The sequence below is a fragment of the Alosa pseudoharengus genome, unplaced genomic scaffold (assembly GCF_046254945.1).
Source record: "Alosa pseudoharengus isolate Yale_2024_CS ecotype anadromous, Long Island Sound unplaced genomic scaffold, YU_APseudo_1.1 YU_APseudo_1.1_scf_10, whole genome shotgun sequence".
In the NCBI taxonomy this organism is placed as follows: Eukaryota; Metazoa; Chordata; class Actinopteri; order Clupeiformes; family Clupeidae; genus Alosa; species Alosa pseudoharengus.
Genome location: NW_027468565.1, coordinates 9,461,078 through 9,482,545, shown reverse-complemented (window position 1 = coordinate 9,482,545; position 21,468 = coordinate 9,461,078). Strand labels below are relative to the sequence as shown.

Sequence of the window (21,468 nt, the reverse complement as noted above, 5' to 3'; positions counted from 1 at the left end):
TCCTACATTTCCCTGGCTATAGCCCCACTAAATTCAAATATAGACGGCATCCAGTGAATGCAAATCGAGATCTTTGCATACACACTCACGCAATAAACACAAACCAACAGGTGTGCGTGCGTGCGTGCGTGCGTGTGTGTGTGTATGCACGCACGTGTGTGGCGCTTAGTGGTGTGTTTGTGTGTGTGTGTGTGTGTGTGTGTGTGTGTGTGTGTGTGTGTGTGTGTGTGTGCATGTGTGTGTGTGTGTGTGTCTGCACCTATTTCTCTTCACTAAGTTCCCTAATTGTAGGTGAGAACAAAACAATTTAGTGAACCTTTCCATTATTAGTGCTCCTGTGTCTGCACTCCTGTGATGCATTTGAACATACAGAAACACATAGCACAGGACCCATAAGCACGTTGGCCATATGTCATTCTCATGTTATGTTTAAATGTGAGAATCTTAACCATCAGCAGTCATTAGGCTACAATAAATATTCTCCAGAATAATTTCAATAAAAAAACAGGTATCCTTCTCTGCAGGAACATAAGAGCAAATTAACATGATTAAATATGGAGCTAAATTTGTCTCAATAATATTTGTATATGCGCAGAGGGGGATCCACAAATATTTCTTGATTTGCATGTGTGTTTTGATATCTACAAATAAAAAAATCATATTTGTAACTCGTATATTGATTTTTACAAATATAGATGTGCATTTGTAAATAAAATGCCATTTGTAAAACCGAAAATTTCATTTGTGAAATGTGATTCTGCATTAGTGGATCACCAGCACACACAGTTTTCGTTTTCGCATTTGTGGATCAGCATTTGTGGATCACGTATTTTTGAGACAAACTTCGCGGCAGAGCAGCCACCCAGATCCACAAGTAGCCTGCCGACACTTTCTAATCCAGTAGATGGCAGTGTTGTTCTATGGGACTCATAACACAGAGCTAGCGAAATTATTTCTTAAATCTAACAAGTTATGCCTTTTACAACAAGCTTTTTGATGGACCACCAATCTTTCCTGTCTGCCCGAATTAACGATACAAAATGTGGAGCAGTGGGCCAGTACCGACTGCAACATCCCCCGGGCTGATACAGTAACTGGATCGAAGGTTTTATCCACGGCATTGAAGGTAAGAATGGACGCTAATTTGCCTCAATTTCTGCTAGCTTGTAGCAGCTAGGGGTAGTAAGCGTAGCTGTGATATGGAGTTGTTGACTGTCTGTACTATGTTATATTTTATTTAACACTTAACATGTCTTTAATCGACAGCTAAAGCACACATATTTGTGAGGGCTAGGTATTTTCCCTCGGTGCGGAAAATGAGGCACCTTACAACATAGCTTACAGGTAGCATAGTGCTGTGGACAAACTGCTCAGTTCGCATAGCAGTGCCACAGTTAAACCAGCTTGCTAAATGTTCATTATGAGTTTATATCAACAATGTACCTTTCCCTGTCTGACTGAAAATAACATGTCTATTTTATCTTATACTGTAGTTGATGTAGTATCACATAAGCGTCATTGATATCTAATCAAATATTATTTTGTTTCAAATTAGCAAAGCCAGACAGGGCTAGGTGCATGTTGCTAAGTGGTACAAATACAAAGTGGTAAAAATGGTATAAAAATATAGTTAATTAAATGTGTACAGTAAAGTAACAATGCATGAACATGTTGCTATTGCTTGTTGACAATGATAGTATAATATCAGTATAACTATCAGGTAAGTGATTAGGTAAGGTAAGTAACATTCATGTTAAGATAGGAGTTGCTCAGTTCTTGGAGCAGTGTAGCCAGGGTTGAGGAAGGTTCTTCAACATGTAATTAGTTTACAAATCACTTGTCTGTTTGACATAGGATCCATACTGTTCAATCTTAATATGAGCTTTTCCACAACCCTGACTTTTTTGTACAATGAGTGTCCAAGATATTACCTGTATCTTTCAAGTTGTGTTCGCAAGTATCACAGCTGTAAACAACCTACCACTACCAGCATGTAGCTGTAATATTTTCATGGCAGATCATTTCAATGCCAAATGTACCTAATTCACTGCACACGCAGTGTATGTGTGTGTATGTATACACACACACACACACACACATATGTATATGCCATATATTTGTTAATATCAACTCTGAAGTGTCAAGTGTCTAAAGTTTGATTATCTTTTCAGGTGGAGCTGTCACTTGAGCAGCCATTGATAATGGAGACGCAGTGCAACTACTTCTATGTACAAAGTTACCTTTACAAACCTAGACCATTGTGCCTATCAATGTTTTATGAACAGCCTGTTTTCTGATCTGGTTCCTTTTCCATGCTTACCGTATACAGGCAGGCCTTTTTACATTATTCCCCATACCAACTTCTATGTACAAAGTTACCTTTACAAACCTAGACCAGTGTGCCTATCAATGTTTTTTTTTTTTTAATGTTTTCTGATGTTCCGGCCTGTTCTGGTTCCGGTATATTAAATTATAGTTATGAAGGACATCATCCATGTGTAATACAATTGTACTTTATTCTTTAGATAGATAGACATCCAGTAGTTTATACATACACACACATACATGTAAAAAATCAAATCAGTCACAGGTATGTAATAGTAAAGAGCATGAGAAGTGATTATAAGGTCTGACAGGGACTGATCCTGTGATACATTGACCATGATAAGGTGCTATGGTAAGAATACAAGTTCGCATATTGTATAGATTTGTAAAGATGAACAATAATATTGATTAAGGTTTTGTATTCATAAAGATGAACAATAATGGTGGTTAAGGTTTTGTATAGATTCATAAAGATGAACAATAATGGTGGTTAAGGTTTTGTATAGCTTCATAAAGATGAACAATAATATTGGTTAAGGTTTTGTATAGATTCATAAAGATGAACAATAATGGTGGTTAAGGTTTTGTAGATTCGTAAGATGAACAATAATGATGGTAAAGTATTTGTATAGATTCGTGAAGATAAACAATAATGGTGGTTAAGGTTTTGTAGATTCGTAAGATGAACAATAATGATGGTAAAGTATTTTTATAGATTTGTGAAGATGAACAATAATGATGGTAAAGGTTTTGTATAGATTCAAAATGATCCCACCATATTTTCTGCAGTAGGTTTCTGGGCCATAAACACAGCTTTAAATGTATCATAATCTGGGAACCCAGTATAAAATGAAATCTGTTTATCGTCACCTTGAAAATTTGAAATCAAAAACTGTTTTTGTTGAAGCTCTAAAATGAAAAGTTCTTGATCACTGATGATCTTGCGGGCTTCCTCAAGTTGATCTTGAAGTGAGGGAGGCAGTGCAGCATATTCATGGTCTGGGTGCGGAGGGGGTGTCTTCACTGGAAGTATAAGAGAAACATATTGATGTGTCCCATTAGGTCTTTTACAAGGATATTCATGTTCAATTCATGTAACCAATTACACCATGTCGATCATCGAGATCCGTGGAAACATTACTGGAAATCATCAACAGAGAAATACTGTCTCTACACAGTTAATAAATGCATTACAAACTAGTAACTTAATTAATCTAAACAACACTCCTCTCTGGTCTGACAGAGCTCCCTGTTTCAACTTGGTCATGCCAGTCTTGCTTTTCACAAGGCAGTCTGGGAGGAAATGCTCAGAGCACACTTGTGTATGTGTTTATCTGCATCAGCAAATAAAATGTAATCATATAAGCATTTATACATGTATAATTTTATTGATCAGACTCAATGTGACTCCTGTACATCCTCCTCCTAGCTAGGAAAACTGATGTAACGTGTTCCCTAGGTTAGCTTGTGCCTAGAAGCTAACAAGGTCACTCAGAATATGCTTATACTAGTGCATCTGTGGTGGTAGATTTTAATAACATAGGCTACTACTAATTTTGGACTAGGCTGTATATTTCAACAACCTGTCTCTCTGCCTTAATCTATCTATTAAAACTTGCTAGTTCTATCGATAGTTAGCTGCTAGCGATACAAGCTAGTTATGGAGACGGCTCAGCCTTACAGCACCAGACATATAATACAACTTACCTTAAAATTACGACCAGGATCCCTTCTGATGTTTATTATCCATTGTCGACGTAGTCCCTGATCTTTGGGGAAACGGTGAAACGTTTGTCCTCTGTTTGATTTTTTCCTGTGTGTTGAAGTGCATCGGGAAACATAGCAGTGTGATAAATCGCGTTGTGAGAAATCCCGGAAGTGGTAAGTGTACCCCTCAGGCTCGGTGGAACCAGAGCCCGTCTATAGACATTCTCTGGTGGAACGTTCAAGGCGAATGAACTGCAAGAACTGACAGTGTGAAAGGTTGCTAGGTAACTATAAACAAACTCAAAGATCGTAATTCTTGATTTCGCTTGCAAACTGACGGTTTTATGCGTTTACTAAACAAAGATTATGGAAATTAAACACCACTTTTCCATCAAAAAGCTTGTTGTAAAAGGCATAACTTGTTAGATGTAAGAAATAATTTCGCTAGCTCTGTGTTATGAGTCCCATAGAACAACACTGCCATCTACTGGATTAGAAAGTATCGGCAGGCTACTTGTGGATCTGGGTGGCTGCTCTGCCGCGAAGTTTGTCTCAAAAATACGTGATCCACAAATGCTGATCCACAAATGCGAAAACGAAAACTGTGTGTGCTGGTGATCCACAAATGCAGAATCACATTTCACAAATGAAATTTTCGGTTTTACAAATGGCATTTTATTTACAAATGCACATCTATATTTGTAAAAATCAATATACGAGTTACAAATATGATTTTTTTATTTGTAGATATCAAAACACACATGCAAATCAAGAAATATTTGTGGATCCCCCTCTGCGCATATACAAATATTATTGAGACAAATTTAGCTCCATAATTATACCATCTTAAAATGAAGAGATTATTTACTAGGCCAATCGGTCACACCTTAAAACTCACATAAAAACATGTGCTGTATATTCTTATTTCACAAGCAGGTCATTCACTCAATAAAATTAGTAAATTATTCTTGAGTAAAGATAGGAAACTATAGATGTAGCTAGATGTAAGATCTGAACTCTTGGAAAGCTCATTGCATAATTTGAGCTATTCATGCCAATCATGCAATATCAGGGCAGCAATATCACAGGTGATAAGAGGACCGTAAAGATCGGATCAACACAGGGAATTTCCAGGAATCTCTCGAGCGTCAGGAACGCTTATCAAAGAGTAAAGCCTCATCATGAGGGCCAGCTCAGATGATAAGCAGTCTCACAAGGACAAGTACTGTATCATCACACCACTCACAATGGCATAAGGGGTAATCATCATACACAACTGTTAGATAACACTGTGCAATCAACCCACATACGTCCACATCCACACTCACTTTTACACACACACACACACACACACACACACACACACACACACTATCACTTACACAACCATGCCTATACAAACACACACATACACACGCAGGTAGCAGGTTAACCCTCTTTACCATGGCGTACCCTGGAGCGATACTTCAGGAAGAGAGCTCTTCTCCTCCAGATCTGTGGGAAAACCAACCATCATGGTGAGACTCCAGACCAATACAAGGCCCAGGAGCCACACTGCACTACGGGCCCAGGGCCACAGCCACAGCCACAGCCACTCCACCACAGAGCACCATCCTCACCCAGCAGGGTCTACTGCAGCATGCCAGTCACTGGATGAGCACTTGCAAGCAGCCAAGCACAGGGACACTGGAGCTCATTCACCACCCATCCTACCCAGCGCTCAAACAACAGCTCAGACAGACGACTCTATTTTTTTTAACTACACACACACACACACACACACACACACACACACACACACACACACACACACGTCTCATAAAACTGACTGCCAATGCACATGGAAAAATGCGTTCATTGCAAGTGCTGTTCTCAAATGCCATGGAATATGATAATGTTAGTGACAAACCACACAAATGCTGCATCCACTAGTGACTAGTGCAGCAGTACAAACACACACACACACACACACACACACACACACACACACACACACACACACATAAACAAACACACACAGACTCTCTCTCTGAAACACACACAGACCCACACAAGCACACACCCTAACATGCACATGCAAAAAATGTAAGTGCCAGGGAGAGTATGTGTGGGAAAGGGAATATAGCTTAGTAGTTTAGCACAAAGTGGTAAAAGATAAAACCACAGCTTAGTCGATGCATTGTCGATGTCATTAGCATCAACAAGGAAGCAAATTATTTATCAAATCAACCCTCCACAGCTTTGGACACGAGACCACAGAAGCCTGGTGATAGGAGGAAATAACTGTTGCAGCACAATATTTTCAAGAGATAATACATCCCTTTGATCATGACGTGTTTGAGGAGGCATAGTAGGGGACAAGAGGAGCATGCCTTTAGATTCAGGTCAAAGTTTTAACTGCAGACTGTTTTGAACTGTTTTTACGTAAATCATTTTTATAAACTCCGACAAAAGAATTCTACTGCGGGGTTTCTCCGTTTGAAGGATTAGCTGGTTCCGCTTCAACTTGGGGCTCACACACATTCCCATTGTGAGAAGCTTAACTGCTTAACACACACACACACACACACACACACACACACACGCACACTAAAACACACATGCTGTGCCCCCCTTACCCCAGAAAGACCGGAGAGGTGGTGGAAAGACTCATGGTTGTGTTGCGAGTTCTCCTTCTCGCACTGATCACACACACTGTCTGAGGAGTGCGAGGAGTGGACCGACCCTACCAGGTCTGAGCAGGACAGAGATGACTCAGACTTCACACACACACACACACAGGTGAGGTAGCCCAGGAGAGAGAGAGAAACAGAGATAGAAAGAAGGATGTGCAGGGGAGAGAGTGAGAGAGAGGTCAAACAGCCAGGTGGATAGACATATGGATGAAGAGAGGAGATAAGACAGAGGAATATCAACCTACATTACAGTGTTCCACTGCAGTCAAACTGTGACTGTGATGATTTACATCCTGCTTCATGAACCACCGTCCAATTTTGTCTAAATACCACAAGAGCAGATATCTACACTATAACTGACTCTTTAGGCCAGCTCAGTTCCATTAGACACAGATATCATAAATACTTAAAGGCATACAACCCAACATGCCATTTGTCTGAGACGATAATGTGGGCCTAGTTGGGAAGTCTGTCCTTGAGTAATGGATCCTAATGGAGAATGGACTCCCTTCTACACTGTGTTTCCATTCAGCTCATTCACATAGTCTATACACGTAGAATCTGTGTGTGTTTCCATTTAGCTCATTCACATAGTCTGACCTAATCAATGAGAGAGTTCTGATCAGCTGTGGGGTCAACATGTAAGGTCATCCAGGGATATATTTACAGGGCATGCAATGATCCTTCAACACACTATGCAGTAATTTTAGCTTGAGCTGCTAGTTCCAACAGCTAAAACAGCCAGGCAGCTACAGCGCTACACTCTGGGGGCATGAGCATGGGGGCTCACGGACATGCCCCCACAGAAAATGTTTTAGCTGCTGGAACTAGCAACTCAAGCTAGGTTAAACCGATTGTTTTTTCGGGGGTTTTCATACCAACAGTACACCCGGTGACCTTGAGAAATGGAGATCTATGTGAAAAATCGCTGGATTTCTCCTTTAAGTACTGGAGAATGGACTATGTGTCTCTGTCACACTCAAACTCTCAGCTGCTGCAATAACAGCCGTTTGAAAGGACAGAGGCCAGTGGTGTGGTTCTCTTCCATGGAGAATGAATAATAGATTCCAACAAAAATATATGTAAAAATATTTTGAGAATTAAACGGATAAGATCACGTTAAGACAGCTGGCATCCAATGACCCAATGATGTAGTAAGTATGTGAAAGAACCTGAACTATTGCAGAACTATTGCAAAATTGTGTGTGTGTGTGTGTGTGCGCGTGTCCGCATGTGCTGATATTTACCCCGTTGTGTCCATGGCCAGGAATCTCCTCAGAAAAGGATTCTAACTGGCAGGCATTGTTGTCTTCTGCAGATAAACAGAGAGAGGGAGAGAGAGAGAGCTTTAAAATCAAGTTGAGATACCCATTTGCTTCATAAATCTAGTCCCCAGAAATCACGCAATTGGAGGCAAAAGAATCTTATACAATAATGAGAAACGTGAGTGGACTTACACCATATTTGCATTCATGTCATACTTCAACTCCCCCTGTATTAAATATGACATTACACTCATAAAAGGTCATTAAAAATAGTGCCCCCCCCCCCCCCCCAACACACTATCACTAGCAACGCAGAGCACACTCATGTGCTGGTGGCCGGCATCAGCTTTCAGAGCATCTTGAGTCAGCATTTGCACACGGCTGTGTGCGTGTGTGTGTTAAATGTGTTTGTGCATTTCTGGGGACCACACATCAGGGTTGAACTGCATGACTGAAAATAGCCAAGACATTATTTAGGCCTACAGGCTATGTCTATCTACAGTATATGTGTGCACATACTCAATCAAGTAACCTCTTTTCAGATATCATTGCTAGGCTTCCTCGTTGAGATGTTATGTCACTATGTCAACAGATAGACAGATGTGGCTATGATATCCCTATATGAGAAGGCCACCTGGCCACTGGTGTTGTAAACCTATGAGCTTGAGCTAACATGCTTTATTAAGCTTTTTGTTAGATGTAAATTTTCATATTCCCTGTCTGAAATAGCCTACCTTTGACCATGTCTGCAACAACAACACGGACAGGCAATATTACTAAACCTACATGTTTAATGGCTGTGGTTAAATTGTCTCTTCATTTTATTGTCAGTGCAGATTTGTAGGGGCAACATTGCCCTCCATGTGTGCTGATGCATCATGAAGAATTGAAGATCTCACAGGAACACAGCAACTAGTCAGAACAGAGTCCAGCACAGCCAACTGGCCATCTCTATCAGCAATCAATGGCATGATGCAAGCAAGTGAGACAATTGTGCATTGAGACAGACAACAGATATTTAGCAGGACTCTAGGGACTCTATTCAAGACAGACGTTTCCTGACAGCTGGTTGGTTTTTTCTGTTCTCTTTAAGTGGCTTAAAGGCAGTACAGAGTGCAGGGATATATATGTGTGTGTGTGTGTGTGTGTGTGTGTGTGTGTGTGTGTGTGTGTGTGTGTGTGTGTGTGTGTGTGTGTGTGTGTGTGTGTGTGTGTGTGTGTGTGTGTGTGTATTATAAATGGAAGGCCATGTAGACCTGTCACCTTGTTAATGACTCCTCCCAGAGTATTTGGATGTTACTTTCCTTGCTTGCCTTTCAGATCCAAATAAACACATTCAAATGTGTATGTGTACATGCATGTATGCTTGTGTATATGTGTGTGTGTTTGTGTACATGCAGGTGTGTGTGTCTTAGAGAGGGACAAAAATGAAGAGGTTGACCGAGACAGAAAGAGAGACAGAAAGATAGAGTGTGAACGTGAGCGTGCCTGTGTGAGCATGCTAAGCAGCTGATCATGAGGCAGATAGCCCCAGGTTGCTGGCCTCTCTCCCTGCTGTGTCCCTGCTCCCTGTGCTCATAATCAGCCTGTGGCGACCGAACAACAAGGCTTTGTCTCTGGGCTGATGGCAGCAGGAGGCTGCATGGCCACACGCCTCACTTCCAACACTACAGAATTCACAGTTGGACAGTTGTTTCTGCTGGTATACACACACCACACAAGTGTTCCTGCATCTGTCATACACACACACACACACACACACACACACACACACACAGCAGCAGCAGCAGCATGAACAAGGTTGCAACTTATACACCAAAAAAACTCTTTAATTAATGCAGGCAAGGCTTGCTGCATCTGTCATACACAAGGCACACAATAAACTACATTTCCAGCATCTCATTGGCAAATTATGTACAGAAGTTCCTGCAGCTGTCATCCACATAAAAACAAAAACACACACAGAGACATACAGACACACACAAACACACACAGACACACAACTACGGCTGCTCGATTATGGCAAAAACCACAATGATGATTATTTTGGTCAATATTTACAATTACTCAGTGATTTTGGAATCATCATCTAATTTCTAAACTTAACAGAAAAAAATAACAGTGAATTGAACTGAATTTCAAATATAATTCTAAAAAACTGAAAAACAAATAAAAAATAGTGTGTGAGTGTGCAGCCCTAAGACATACACACACACCACACACTACTTCTGTCATCCACACAAAACTAAAACTCCTAAGTGAGCCTTCCATCCGATTGGAATAGTAGATCTATGCAGAAATACTATAAGGATACTATATGTACTATGTCTATAAATAAATAAATAAATAAACAAATAAATAAATAGCAAATAGGGTAATAATTCATAGTATACACAAAATAATTTCATTAACATAACATGTTAACATAATCATTACAATCACAGTAATAAGTAGGCTAATAATAATAGGAATCCATCATAACCCTGTTAGATGATCCCACTGTACCCATGGTGATGACCACTCTAAACTGTCTCCACGGCATATTGCTAAACACCCTTAATTATCAGCACTGCCACTGACTCACCCCATAGGCAAGTAAGTTACTGTTTAACATATTAGTCTTACAAAATGTGTTTTATAGCTGCTTTTGGACCTGGTACAATGATAACAGTTAGATAACAATGCTATGTGCACACAGTATTTATTTTCAAAGCATGATTCTATTGTCCATAAATATTGTGGAAAATACTTCAGAGACAGAGTTTTGCTTTAGGGCTAATAAATGACACAACATAGAATTCAAACATATCAGATCATGGTAAGTGTCCCTTCCAAACTATGTTCATTAAGTTCCAACGCCCGGTGTGACACAGGTCACCTCCGACAGAGAACAACTCTGTTGCAATCGTCACATTGGGACAGTGACAAAGCAAAACACGACAAAGCCTCACGGGAGGCCTCCGGCCTCCTTTCAGCTGTTAGGCGTAATCAAAACTCTGGCAGGCTAGTCTGGTCTTAGCGTTCACGCAGAGGTGACCATGGAAGAGCAGAGGGAACAGGAGTGGGACCAGTGCATAAAAGCTGGGCGTCACCGCAAGTGACTGTAATTTTTATTAGGCTAATAATACAAAGCAAAGTCTAAATAAAGCGTGACAGAAGGGCAAAAACATGTTAAACTCTGGCCTCTAATGTCATGATGAGAGCAATTTAAACATGCTATACATCTTTGAGGTAAGTTATAGAATCTAACGTATCACTTATGGTGTAACTCTAAACAGAAAAAAGGGGAGCTAGTGATATTCCTTGCTATTCATTAAGTTACAGAATGTAGAAAGCTATTGCCTAAATGCTATGGGCTGAATCTGTTTCATTAAATTAAATTAAACAAGCAGAAAGAACAGAACATTTTCTAATCCAGTATATGGGTTGTTCAGCAGAAACATCTTTGAAAGCCACAAACCAGCCACAGTGGAGGCCACTGCAAGTATCATTGTATTGTGCTCATCTCAAGAGAAAATACTGTTTGGAAACAATGAACTTAGCTTTGGGCTCTAATGGTTCCAGTGACATAACACTCATGGCATGTAGTGCAGGCTGCACAATCAATCAATGGGATTACAATTTGTTATATGATATAATAATAACCAAAAGTTCCAACTATAAATAGGTACATTGCTGTGTCAAAATCAACGATGGGCTATTCCATGGCATGAAGAAGAAAGCTGTTCAGGACAGGAGCAAAAGTGCATCTGACATTAGTGTACTCTTGAGAGTTTGCAATCTTCAGCAAAGGAGAAATTGGTGGGTCACCAGTTCAAAGAAATTAAAGAAGAAACGTTAAAGTTAACGTTATTTGTTTGTAACTCATGAGAACACAAAACACACTGTCCGAGCTCAAGACTACTTGCTGGTTTCCATTCCACCCAATTTAACACAGTAAAATTATATGGCTAATTTGGCAGGAAGAAAATTATTGGTATTTATTCACTGACACAGAACATTTGCTTGGCTAAATCGCCTGGCTAAATAATTTACATTATAGCTTCATTTAGATTATTCGTTCTCAAGCAATATTTAGCACAGATGGTAACATACAGACAACAGTTAAACTTCAGATCTTTCCTAAAGGAAAAAATAGCCACAGCCTGAACTGACTGACTCTTTCCGCAGCATGACTACAAGGGATGACGACAGTATCGTGTTCAAGACTGCCACTGTGTAACGCTAAAGCCAAGGGCTGAGTGACTTGTTCACTGGGCGTTCAAGTGGCAAATGTGTTTGAATAAGGAGCAAATCCAAGTAAAGTTTAACGTAGCCCTCAACGCTGGCTTGCAGCTCAATAATACTATTCCCCGGTCTATTTCACCATGTTAGTGTGGCCTTAAATGGTTAAATAATGTTAGCGACTGAGGTTGTGCTGTGTTTAGCTGACTGAGTGTTCAAAACTATTTAGCAAGTATATCCCTTACCATCAACAGAATGAACAAACTACACCGATTTAGTAAACTAAAAAAACATATTAGACGTCAATGACACTCGCTAACTAACAGTAAAGTATTCACTTAAAGCAAATGTAAGACTTACCACCGTTAAACTGAACGTCTATCAGGGTATCATCCCGTGGCTTTCCCGCTATTCGGTTCATCCTCTAAGCGAAGACGAGGATCCGCGCACTAAAAAAACTTTTTTTCACCGATGTTAAAGTCAAGGTAAAGATCTATCATTGACCAGACCCCTTTCGGGTTCTGGCCCCTACGTAAGATTTATTCTGGTCGCAGACAGGCGCATGAACATGAGTGCAAAGAAGCGCGTATCCTCCCTTCCTCTCTGCGTCTCTGGCACCTAGTTACTGAAACGACTGGCGCTCTCCCAAAAGAGCGAATCCCATCGTGGAAAGGGGAGGGGTTGTGCAGAGCAGGCTACTATGCTACCAAACTCTTCCTGTCGGTCTCAGGAATTAGGTCTTATTAGGCCTATCAGCAACTGGTGATGCTTTCACCAAATTGTGGTGGACATATATGAACTTATTTACTTGTTTATAAACCGAATAGGCCTACAACATTAACGTGATCACAGTTGAATATGTGGTAGGTTTACTAAAGAATGCAGAAAGCTACTTGGGATTCAGGCCTGGCCTGCCTATATTTAGCCTAGGCTACTTCTGGTTTGTCATTGTCAAACCTGCAAAAGTATTTTGAGTTCATATTCTGTTCATATTCTAGTCCAGGGCAATTGCACGTAAAATGGACTTTTTGTCACATCCATAACGCCAGTGAAATGCCTTGGCATTTGTATGATGTGAATGATAACATTCATATTTTGTGCATTTTTTCTCATGTACATTCTTTAGCCAAAAATAGCAAATGCTCAAATGTAATGTAATCATTCACATCATACCATACCATCACATTTTATTGGCGTTATGGATGTTACAGAAAAAACGTAATAAAAAAAAAACGTAATTTTCCATGGAAAAATGCCCTCCACTCATTTTACAAATTGCATTGCATTGTATTCTATGATTTCGGTCAAAGTCAATCGTTTGCAATTCACAATATGTGCTAACCATGCAATTCTAATGACACCAATGTCCTTATACAGTAGCTGAATGGCCTTCTCTTTCACAAAGAGGGCCTTTCCTAGAATGTACAGTCCCCCATGAACTGTGCACACAGACACACTCTCTCTCTCTCTTTCTCTCTCTCTCTCTCTCTCTCTCTCACACACACACACCCACACATACACATAAACACACACACACACTCCTCCACCCTCACTGTGCCACATGTGTGATGACAGAGGTTTAGTCTGGACAGATTTAGCAGCTGCTGGTACCCAGCCTCCCCTGATGTGGTCGCCGTGCTACTGCTCTCCAGTAATTAGGCCATGCCTGCTCCCTGGGTGTAGCATGGAGCTGGAGCAAAGCCCTTCATTTTCTGAACCTTGCTGGCTGCTGCCAGGCCCAGAGGCAGTGGCCAGGGCACACTGCACCTTCCCGGGGGCCGCGGTCTGGACTGCCACGACTCAGAGGGTGGGGTGCAGGGTAATAACAGGGCCTAGGGTGGGTCTGGTTGAACATTCAACCTGATTACAGATGACTTGAGGTATATAGATGACATTTGACCACACAGAGATAATCACACACACATTTTCTCTCTCGCATGCCTGTGCACACACACACACACACACACACACACACACACACACACACACACACACACACCTTACTGATGAGGAGGTTTTCTGTATATGGTTTCTGTATATGATTTTGCTGTATATGAGTCTGTCTAATGAGAGATTCCAGGGTGCATGTAACATTGTAAAATAGAGCACTTACTCTCTAAGGTCCAGATTCAGTAACTTCTTATTTTTTGTAAAGGTAATATTTCAAGAGTTTGGTTCCCAAACGATACCCTCCATTTTCATTTTTTACATAAATATGTTTTCAAAAAAACAACACAACTGCAATTTTATTGATATTACCTGAAATACACAATTCAATAACATGACGTATTCATGTTTTTAAAAATGGAGATGTTGGAACCAGACTCTTTATTTATTGTTACATTTATTCATCTAACTGACACTGTTATCCAAAGTAATCACATTCAAGCTACAGTACAATAGGGGACCTAGAGTAACAACAAATATTACCTTTACAAAAAATACAGTAGGCTACTGTAACTTGGATATACCCTATAGCTGTTATCTATATTTTCTCATAGTCTATACATGAATTAGATGCACTAATTAGTAGGATAATTAGGCTAATTTGCCACTGAAGAATTAGCCAAGTTAGAATTGTACAATAGCCTACAGTATATTAATCACAATCAAAAACAGTCATTTGCCAGTGAGTTGCCAGTAGGCTAAATATTGTTGATTAGGCCTATTGTTTGAATAATAAAAAGTGACTATTGTGTTCACTTCTTTACACGGAAATACACAGGCTTTACAGGCTTTGCTCCCGCTTCCCTGTCAGCAAAATACATGGTTGTTGTGTTTAGGCTAGCGATACTACAAAAATGAGTAGCCTATGTGAATAACTGTGAACAAGTCGATTATGACAAAATACATTGCCGCCATCTACTGGACGATCATGCAACAACAAAGACAAGTTGAGACATCTGAAGGTTCTGATAACAGCGCGACTCTGCGCGAGGTTCTGCAGACCGGGAGCACAGTGGAGTATTTCACTTCTTGCAATGTCCATAACGTCTGAACTTTCTTCCCCCCCATGTATTCCACTTTAATGTTTCATGCTGTTCTTGTCCTGATATCTTGTAGAGTAGACCCCGAAAATAATACTAAAGGTTGTCTCAGAAAGGTGCACAGCAAATTGAAAAGAGTTATTATTTTGGTGTCAGTGATTTTTTAAGGAGGATAGAGTGAATTATACTCTGAATAGAGTCGAATCCCACATATTCAACTCTCTGTTGACATATAGTTAGTGTAAAAACAAAGTGTCATGACGAAGTGCTTTTAAATTGACACTTAAAGTGTCATCCCTGATTTGACAACTCTGTAACTCTGAACCTGGCCGTGACACTCAACGTGCACATCACCCCCGCCCTCATTTCCTCACATGCACCCACCCATGGACCACCTGCACCGATAGAAGATTTCTCCTGCTGTCCACACTCGGTCTTCAACAGATGTGTGTTGTTCGGTAAGTAATTAATATATCGTATGTTAAAGTAATAGTTTGATATCAATATTTTCTCTTGCTCTTTTTTCATTCCATGGTAAACTAAACTAACTATAACATTTAGCACCACACCGTTAAACGCCACCGCAACTTGTGCTAATTGCAGTAGCGCCAACTTGTAAACATTTTGGTTAACTAAAACTTTGCCTTTCATGGTAATGAAAAGTTTGCAACTTTGCGGGAATTTTCACCTTGAAGAGCTTAAGCTAAGTAAGTTAATTCTAACGTCAGTATTTTGATGGCTTAGCTTGGCATTAGCCAGCGTTAACGTTAACTCAGATACAGTCTATGCGTTAACTAGCATTAACGAACGCTAATTAGCTAGCTATAGTTCCATGTGCGTGAACATTTTGTCTGACATGCCTCGCTTGCTAGCAAGCGCTGATAGTGTACGATTGTGTAGTGATTGTGTAATATCAGAGCCCGTCTACGGAGAGCCTTGCCACTCCGTATTAAGTCCCATTGTACCGAATTTTGGTTGCAGTTCCACTAGATTTCCACTGGGGGCGATCGCCATGAGTGCAGAATGAATGGGAGTCAATGGAGCTAGACGGCTAAATTTGCCTCTTTCACCTGATTGTCGTTGACAAATCTCAGATTTGATTGTAGTTTGTATAACTTCAACATGGGTTATAGGTCAAAAGTTGAATGAACGAGTACTTATGTCCTTTTGATTTCTTACAGGTTGGGTCGTTGTTGCCCATAACACGCTAGCATTGTGCTAATGAATGACGTCATTGACACGTTTGAAAGGCTTTTTAGAACAATTAAGTGACTTTAAAAAATATAATACTCAACCAAGTGTATTTTCTTTGCCTCCCCTTTCGAAAACAATATTCAAATTACTTGGAAAAAAATTATATCCAGAGAAAAGTGGATTTTGAGGGGTACAGCTCCATAGACCTCCATGCATTCTGCACTCGTGGACGAGCGCCCTCATGTGGAACCACAGCAGGAACTGCAACCAGTTCAGAAACCGGAAGTTTTCCGAGAGTGGCAGTTCTCCCCTTATTAGACATTCTCTGGTAATATGTAGCCCATGTAACGCGGTGCGACTCTTGTTTTGTTGGTGTAATTCAAAAGACCTTTGTATTTTATCAGAGAAACATTTGTGTTTGATCGGGTTCATTGTGGAAATAAATGTAGGCCTACAATCCCAGATCATCTCGTGTGCCCTGACTGCCTGGTAGCCGTTATACTGCATTTGGCTCAGTATAGCTTCAGTAATGGGATAAGGGCTGATTTATACCATAGATTTATACTCGACGTTCCCGACCTGTCGCGCGACAATGTGACGTCACGGGAGCGCCGTAACTATTTATACTCGCGCTGGTTGTCGCGACACTAGTTACACAGGGCACACCAGATGAATGGGATTTGTCATCCCTGTCGTTTCTTGTGATAAAATGGTGTAAAAGTTGCATGACATTGGCTTTCATTGACCACTAATTTAAACTGCATTACATTTGCCAGAGAAAATATGTTGAAAGCTTGAATTTGAACATGAATTTTCTAAAATTTCTACAGAAAATGCTGGCCAGGGTAGAATATAGAGGAGTCCAAAAATACATAAAAGTTCCACAAAATGATGAAAACTTTGATTTTCTCCAGTTTCTTCAAACAGGTTTGTATCCACCTTTTTTAAACTCAAAACAATAATGACTTACAAAGGTCAAATCCAAATGATATTTGACATGGTAGCTCAATGTAATTTCTCTTTGTATTATCCTAGTAACAGACAAATTTAGCCTGCAGGCTGAATCTCTGAATGAAGGTCTCCTCAGCTTGACTGATACATCAGGTACTGAGGTCGACGCAGACATATTTGATGAGCTCATCAAGTCAGGGATCCAGAACTTCAAGATTGGATATTGTCAGTATCCAGTATCAGGTACGTTTAATAAATCAATATTTGGAAGACGTGATCTTGGTGTAAGTTATGTGTTGATATATCCTAGCAGTTTATGATTACTTTTTAAAATATGATTTCACTGTCATTTTGTCAAGGATATTTTTTAACACTTCTCCCTAATCCTTGTATGGAAATATTTATTTTTATTTCCTGTGGAACATTTTTAGATCTCGAAGTATGTCTTGTGGCAGACGAGACACAGTCCTCAGTATTACCAGGCCCATCAGTGTCACCAGTGTCATTGCCAGCATCCCCTGTGTCAACGTCAGACCGATCAGCATCACCAGCTTCTTCTGCTTCAACAGCTTCTACTGTCATTCTCTCATCCACTAAGAACAGGAAGAGGGGCCTTGGTGACCTGGACCGTGATGAAGCAAGACAGGTGAAAAACAATGAAAGTCAAATTTTTAAATGTAAATTAGAATGGAAAATTATTACTAGCACTTGAACTGCCACCATGCATCTCATAGCAGGTGATTGTTAGAAGTATATCTAAAGTTAAATTAACAGGAGGAAGTAATTCATTTGCTTAAGCTGATATGTAAAAAACATTTTGCAGAAGATTGAAGCTATCCTGAGGTCCAATCCAAAGGGTGAAGAAATCTTCAAAGAATATTACAAAAAGAAAACGCTGTCGGATGCAACGCGTAGACAGATGATCAATATTTTGATTGCAGAAATGACTGAATCCTATGGGTAAGAAATGATTTGAAACGACCAAGGATAACATGCATGCATAGACTGGATACAAATGTAACACATATTTTCTTTTAAAAGGAGAATTCCACCCACAAGTGTGCGGACCACCTATGCACTAGGAATTGTGACCCTTTTTCCATATCTGCAAGATCCATATTCAAAAAATGGATATGTAAGTATTAATGTGTCTTCGAAGACCAAATCTGTTTTTTTTTTGTAATTAGTACTGCTAACATTTGAATAGTTTTTGGTTGCTTTTTTGATGCGTTTGTGTGTGCACATATCTGTGCTTATGTGAACAGGAACATTACTATGATCCAGACGCCAATACTGGCTACCTTGCTTGGAGACTCAAGACAGTCCAACGCAACAGCTTTGATGGCTCCCACAGGCGTTCCAGGCCTGATTTGCAGGACAGCCCAACAACCTATCGAGAATCCCTGTTAACCAGTCAGCAGCTCTTCGGTGAGGAGTGTCGGGAGGCGCTTTCTGTCATCAGATACTCTACAGATCATTCCGTGGTAAAAGAGCCACCTTTGAGTATAGACAGAAGCTAGTTCATGACCAGGATGCAACATCTACAGTCTTGGATGTCTTCCCTCGTTTCCTTGATGTTCCTGGATTGGTAAGTATATGTATAGCTTGTTGATTAGTATTTTAAAACTGAATCCCTCCAAATGAAACGCACACTTTTGACATGTATATGGACATTGTGTGTCTGTTTACAGATTGACCAAGATTTTTCCATGATGTTTGGGGATGAAGTATCTGGGAAATTTCTGGCAAAGTGGCCCTCATTTTTCATGCAGAAAGTCATCACAGAATGCCAGAGTCTTCCCTCAAATATGCATGTTGAGGATCTTCTTGCAGCTTTTGACTCTGATGCCGAGAATGACTTTGGTAAATAATTGATTTTTTTTTAGATAGATTACATGTACAGCAAGCAAGAGGTAATTTCTTCCCAAATATTCAACTAATTATTTATTTTATCCAAGGCTGGGATAGCCATATGTCAGCTCTCCTCCTGCTGTTGCATCTCCTGCCCCCTACATCAAGAGGCCATAAGAAAACAGCTAAGATCAGCTCAGCACAGGCAGCCAACCATCTTGTAAGATTTCTTAAAGTATGTACCCTCATCTTTTCTTGTACAACCAAAACCACTTTTTGCTTAGCAGTTATGTTGGAAGTTTGTTGCAAGTTAATATAGGACTATAAGAATAAATCTTGATGCTGTGTCATTCAAACTACAGGAGGGTGCAAGCCTCACCACATTCCTGGAGAAAGTTGATGCAAGACAGCCCTTCCTCCTCTGCATCGGTGAGCAAAAGAAGAGAATCCAGAGGTTCTTCATTGTCGTGGACCAGAAACCCATCCCAAGCAATGCTCAGACAACGGTAGCTGCTTTCGATGAGCTATTCAAAGCTCACTACGTCTTCAGCCTCTCTTACGATGAAGTGCTTACCAGCTTCTACACCTTCATCCAGACAGCGGTGTACAATATTGATATTGGAAAAGCAAAGGAAAGCCCGCGTGTCAAGGAACTGAGAGCTCGACTACTGCAAGAGCGTTAAAAGGCCATCAGCTCTCAAAGGTCAGAGTACAATTCTCTGAAAATGTTCACATGTTTTGTTTGCAAAATGCACCACAAAGACTGTTCAGTTCTATGTAAGCATTTAAAGTTTCAACATGGTTTGTATCCAGCTAAGAACTTACGTTTGAAATGCGGAGAGCGAGGGTGTGCTTCATCTTTTTGTACGTACAATGGCTTAAGAAAGCACCTAAACACTGTGCATAAGCTTTGCTATGATGAACAGGTCAGTACTAACCAGGAAGTGGCATCACAAATACATTCTGAGGTGGAATTTTCAAGTGATCAGCCAACTACCTCTGCATCCATGTTGCCAGTCCTTCCTGTTATCACACAGAAACCACTTACTAAAATGTGCGGTTCACTTGTTGCACACTTACAAGCCAGTGGTCTCTCCGAAAGCACCGTCCAAACAATAGTTTGTTCAATGGAGGAAGTTGTCAGTGATGTTCAAAGTGAAACACGAGAAGCAGTTCTCCAAACATTTTCTCCCGAAACCAAGAAGTCAGAAATGTATAATAAAATAGAGCATACTTTAAATCAGTTAGACAATCCTTTTTCAACATTTAACACAGAGACAAATAGACAAAAATATTATGATGAAAAATGGGAAATAGTTGAGCCAAAAGAATTTGTTCTTGGTGTGAGATTGGATACACATAGAGATAGGACTACAGGTGTCTACAGTCAGGTTCCTGTGACAGACAAGTTCATGTATGTACCCATTTTAGGCACACTTAAGTCCATTTTCCAAAATGATGAGATAAGAGAATGTTTTTTGCAAGAGAAACACAGTCAAAAGGGAACATCAATGATGGGTTATATTTCCAAAACCATCCTCTTTTTTCTCAAAAGCGGCATGCTCTACAGATTTTGCTTTACTATGATGACTTTGAAACCGCAAACCCATTAGGTTCTAAGAAGGGTGTCCACAAACTTGGATGTGTTTATTTTACTTTAAAAAACCTCCCACCAAAAGTAAACTCTGTGTTAATGAATGTGCATCTTGCAGCTCTTTTTTATACATCAGATTTAAAGAAATATGGTTTTGATGAAATATTTAAGCCTCTAATTGAAGATTTAAAAATGTTAGAGACAAGAGGAATCAGAATTCCATGTATTGAAGAACCACTGTTTGGATCTGTAATTCAAGTGACGGGAGATAATCTTGCTTTAAATGGCATTTTAGGGTTTGTTGAGTCTTTCAGTGCAACACACTGTTGTAGGTTTTGTCTGATAAGTAAGAAAGAAATTCAGTCGATATTTAATGAGGATGATCCTGGACTTGTTCTGCGCTCCAGAGCGCTTCACATTGAACATTGTAATGCACTAAGTGAAGAACCTGCTCTACCCTCTGTTTATGGTGTTAAAAAGTCATGTGTGCTCAATACATTAGAGTATTTTCACAGCACTGATAATTATGCTGTTGATATAATGCATGATTTGTTAGAGGGTGTTGTACAATATGAGCTTAAGTTGTTTTTTCAGTACCTGATAAAAAATGGCTACATTTCTTTGAACAGTATTTCAGACAGGATGCATAGTTTTAATTTTGGTTTTACAGAACGTAAGAACAAACCAAGTGGGTT

The 21,468-nt window shown here is 40.0% G+C and overlaps 2 protein-coding genes across 3 annotated transcripts in view; one reads left to right on the top strand and one right to left on the bottom strand.

Moving 5' to 3' along the window:
* Positions 1-12,796, bottom strand: part of ano5a (anoctamin 5a) — a 45,653-nt gene extending 32,857 nt beyond the window's left edge. For both annotated transcript variants that reach the window (XM_076262862.1, XM_076262867.1), the window contains exons 1-2: positions 12,557-12,796; positions 7,955-8,019 (exon numbers count right to left, since the gene is read on the bottom strand). In XM_076262862.1, the coding sequence (XP_076118977.1) occupies positions 7,955-8,019; positions 12,557-12,617 (126 nt within the window). In that variant the 5' untranslated portion in view covers positions 12,618-12,796. The remainder of the gene's footprint in view (positions 1-7,954; positions 8,020-12,556) is intronic.
* Positions 12,797-15,311: 2,515 nt separating this feature from the next.
* Positions 15,312-19,862, top strand: LOC143109895 (uncharacterized). Its single transcript, XM_076272704.1, has 9 exons — positions 15,312-15,641; positions 17,208-17,304; positions 17,413-17,571; positions 17,760-17,974; positions 18,152-18,288; positions 18,370-18,463; positions 18,594-18,812; positions 19,020-19,073; positions 19,542-19,862. The coding sequence occupies exons 2-9, from the start codon at positions 17,211-17,213 to the stop codon at positions 19,860-19,862; spliced, it is 1,293 nt and encodes a 430-aa protein (XP_076128819.1). The 5' UTR covers positions 15,312-15,641; positions 17,208-17,210.
* Positions 19,863-21,468: the final 1,606 nt, after the last annotated feature.

Bases quoted from the DNA above. Each gene is read 5' to 3' on its own strand.
- LOC143109895 (XM_076272704.1), top strand. From the start codon at position 17,211: ATGCTGGCCAGGGTAGAATATAGAGGAGTCCAAAAATACATAAAAGTT. The intron at 17,305-17,412 runs GTTTGTATCCAC...GTATTATCCTAG, and splicing joins TCTCCAGTTTCTTCAAACAG to TAACAGACAAATTTAGCCTG. The intron at 18,289-18,369 runs GTAAGAAATGAT...TTCTTTTAAAAG, and splicing joins GAAATGACTGAATCCTATGG to GAGAATTCCACCCACAAGTG.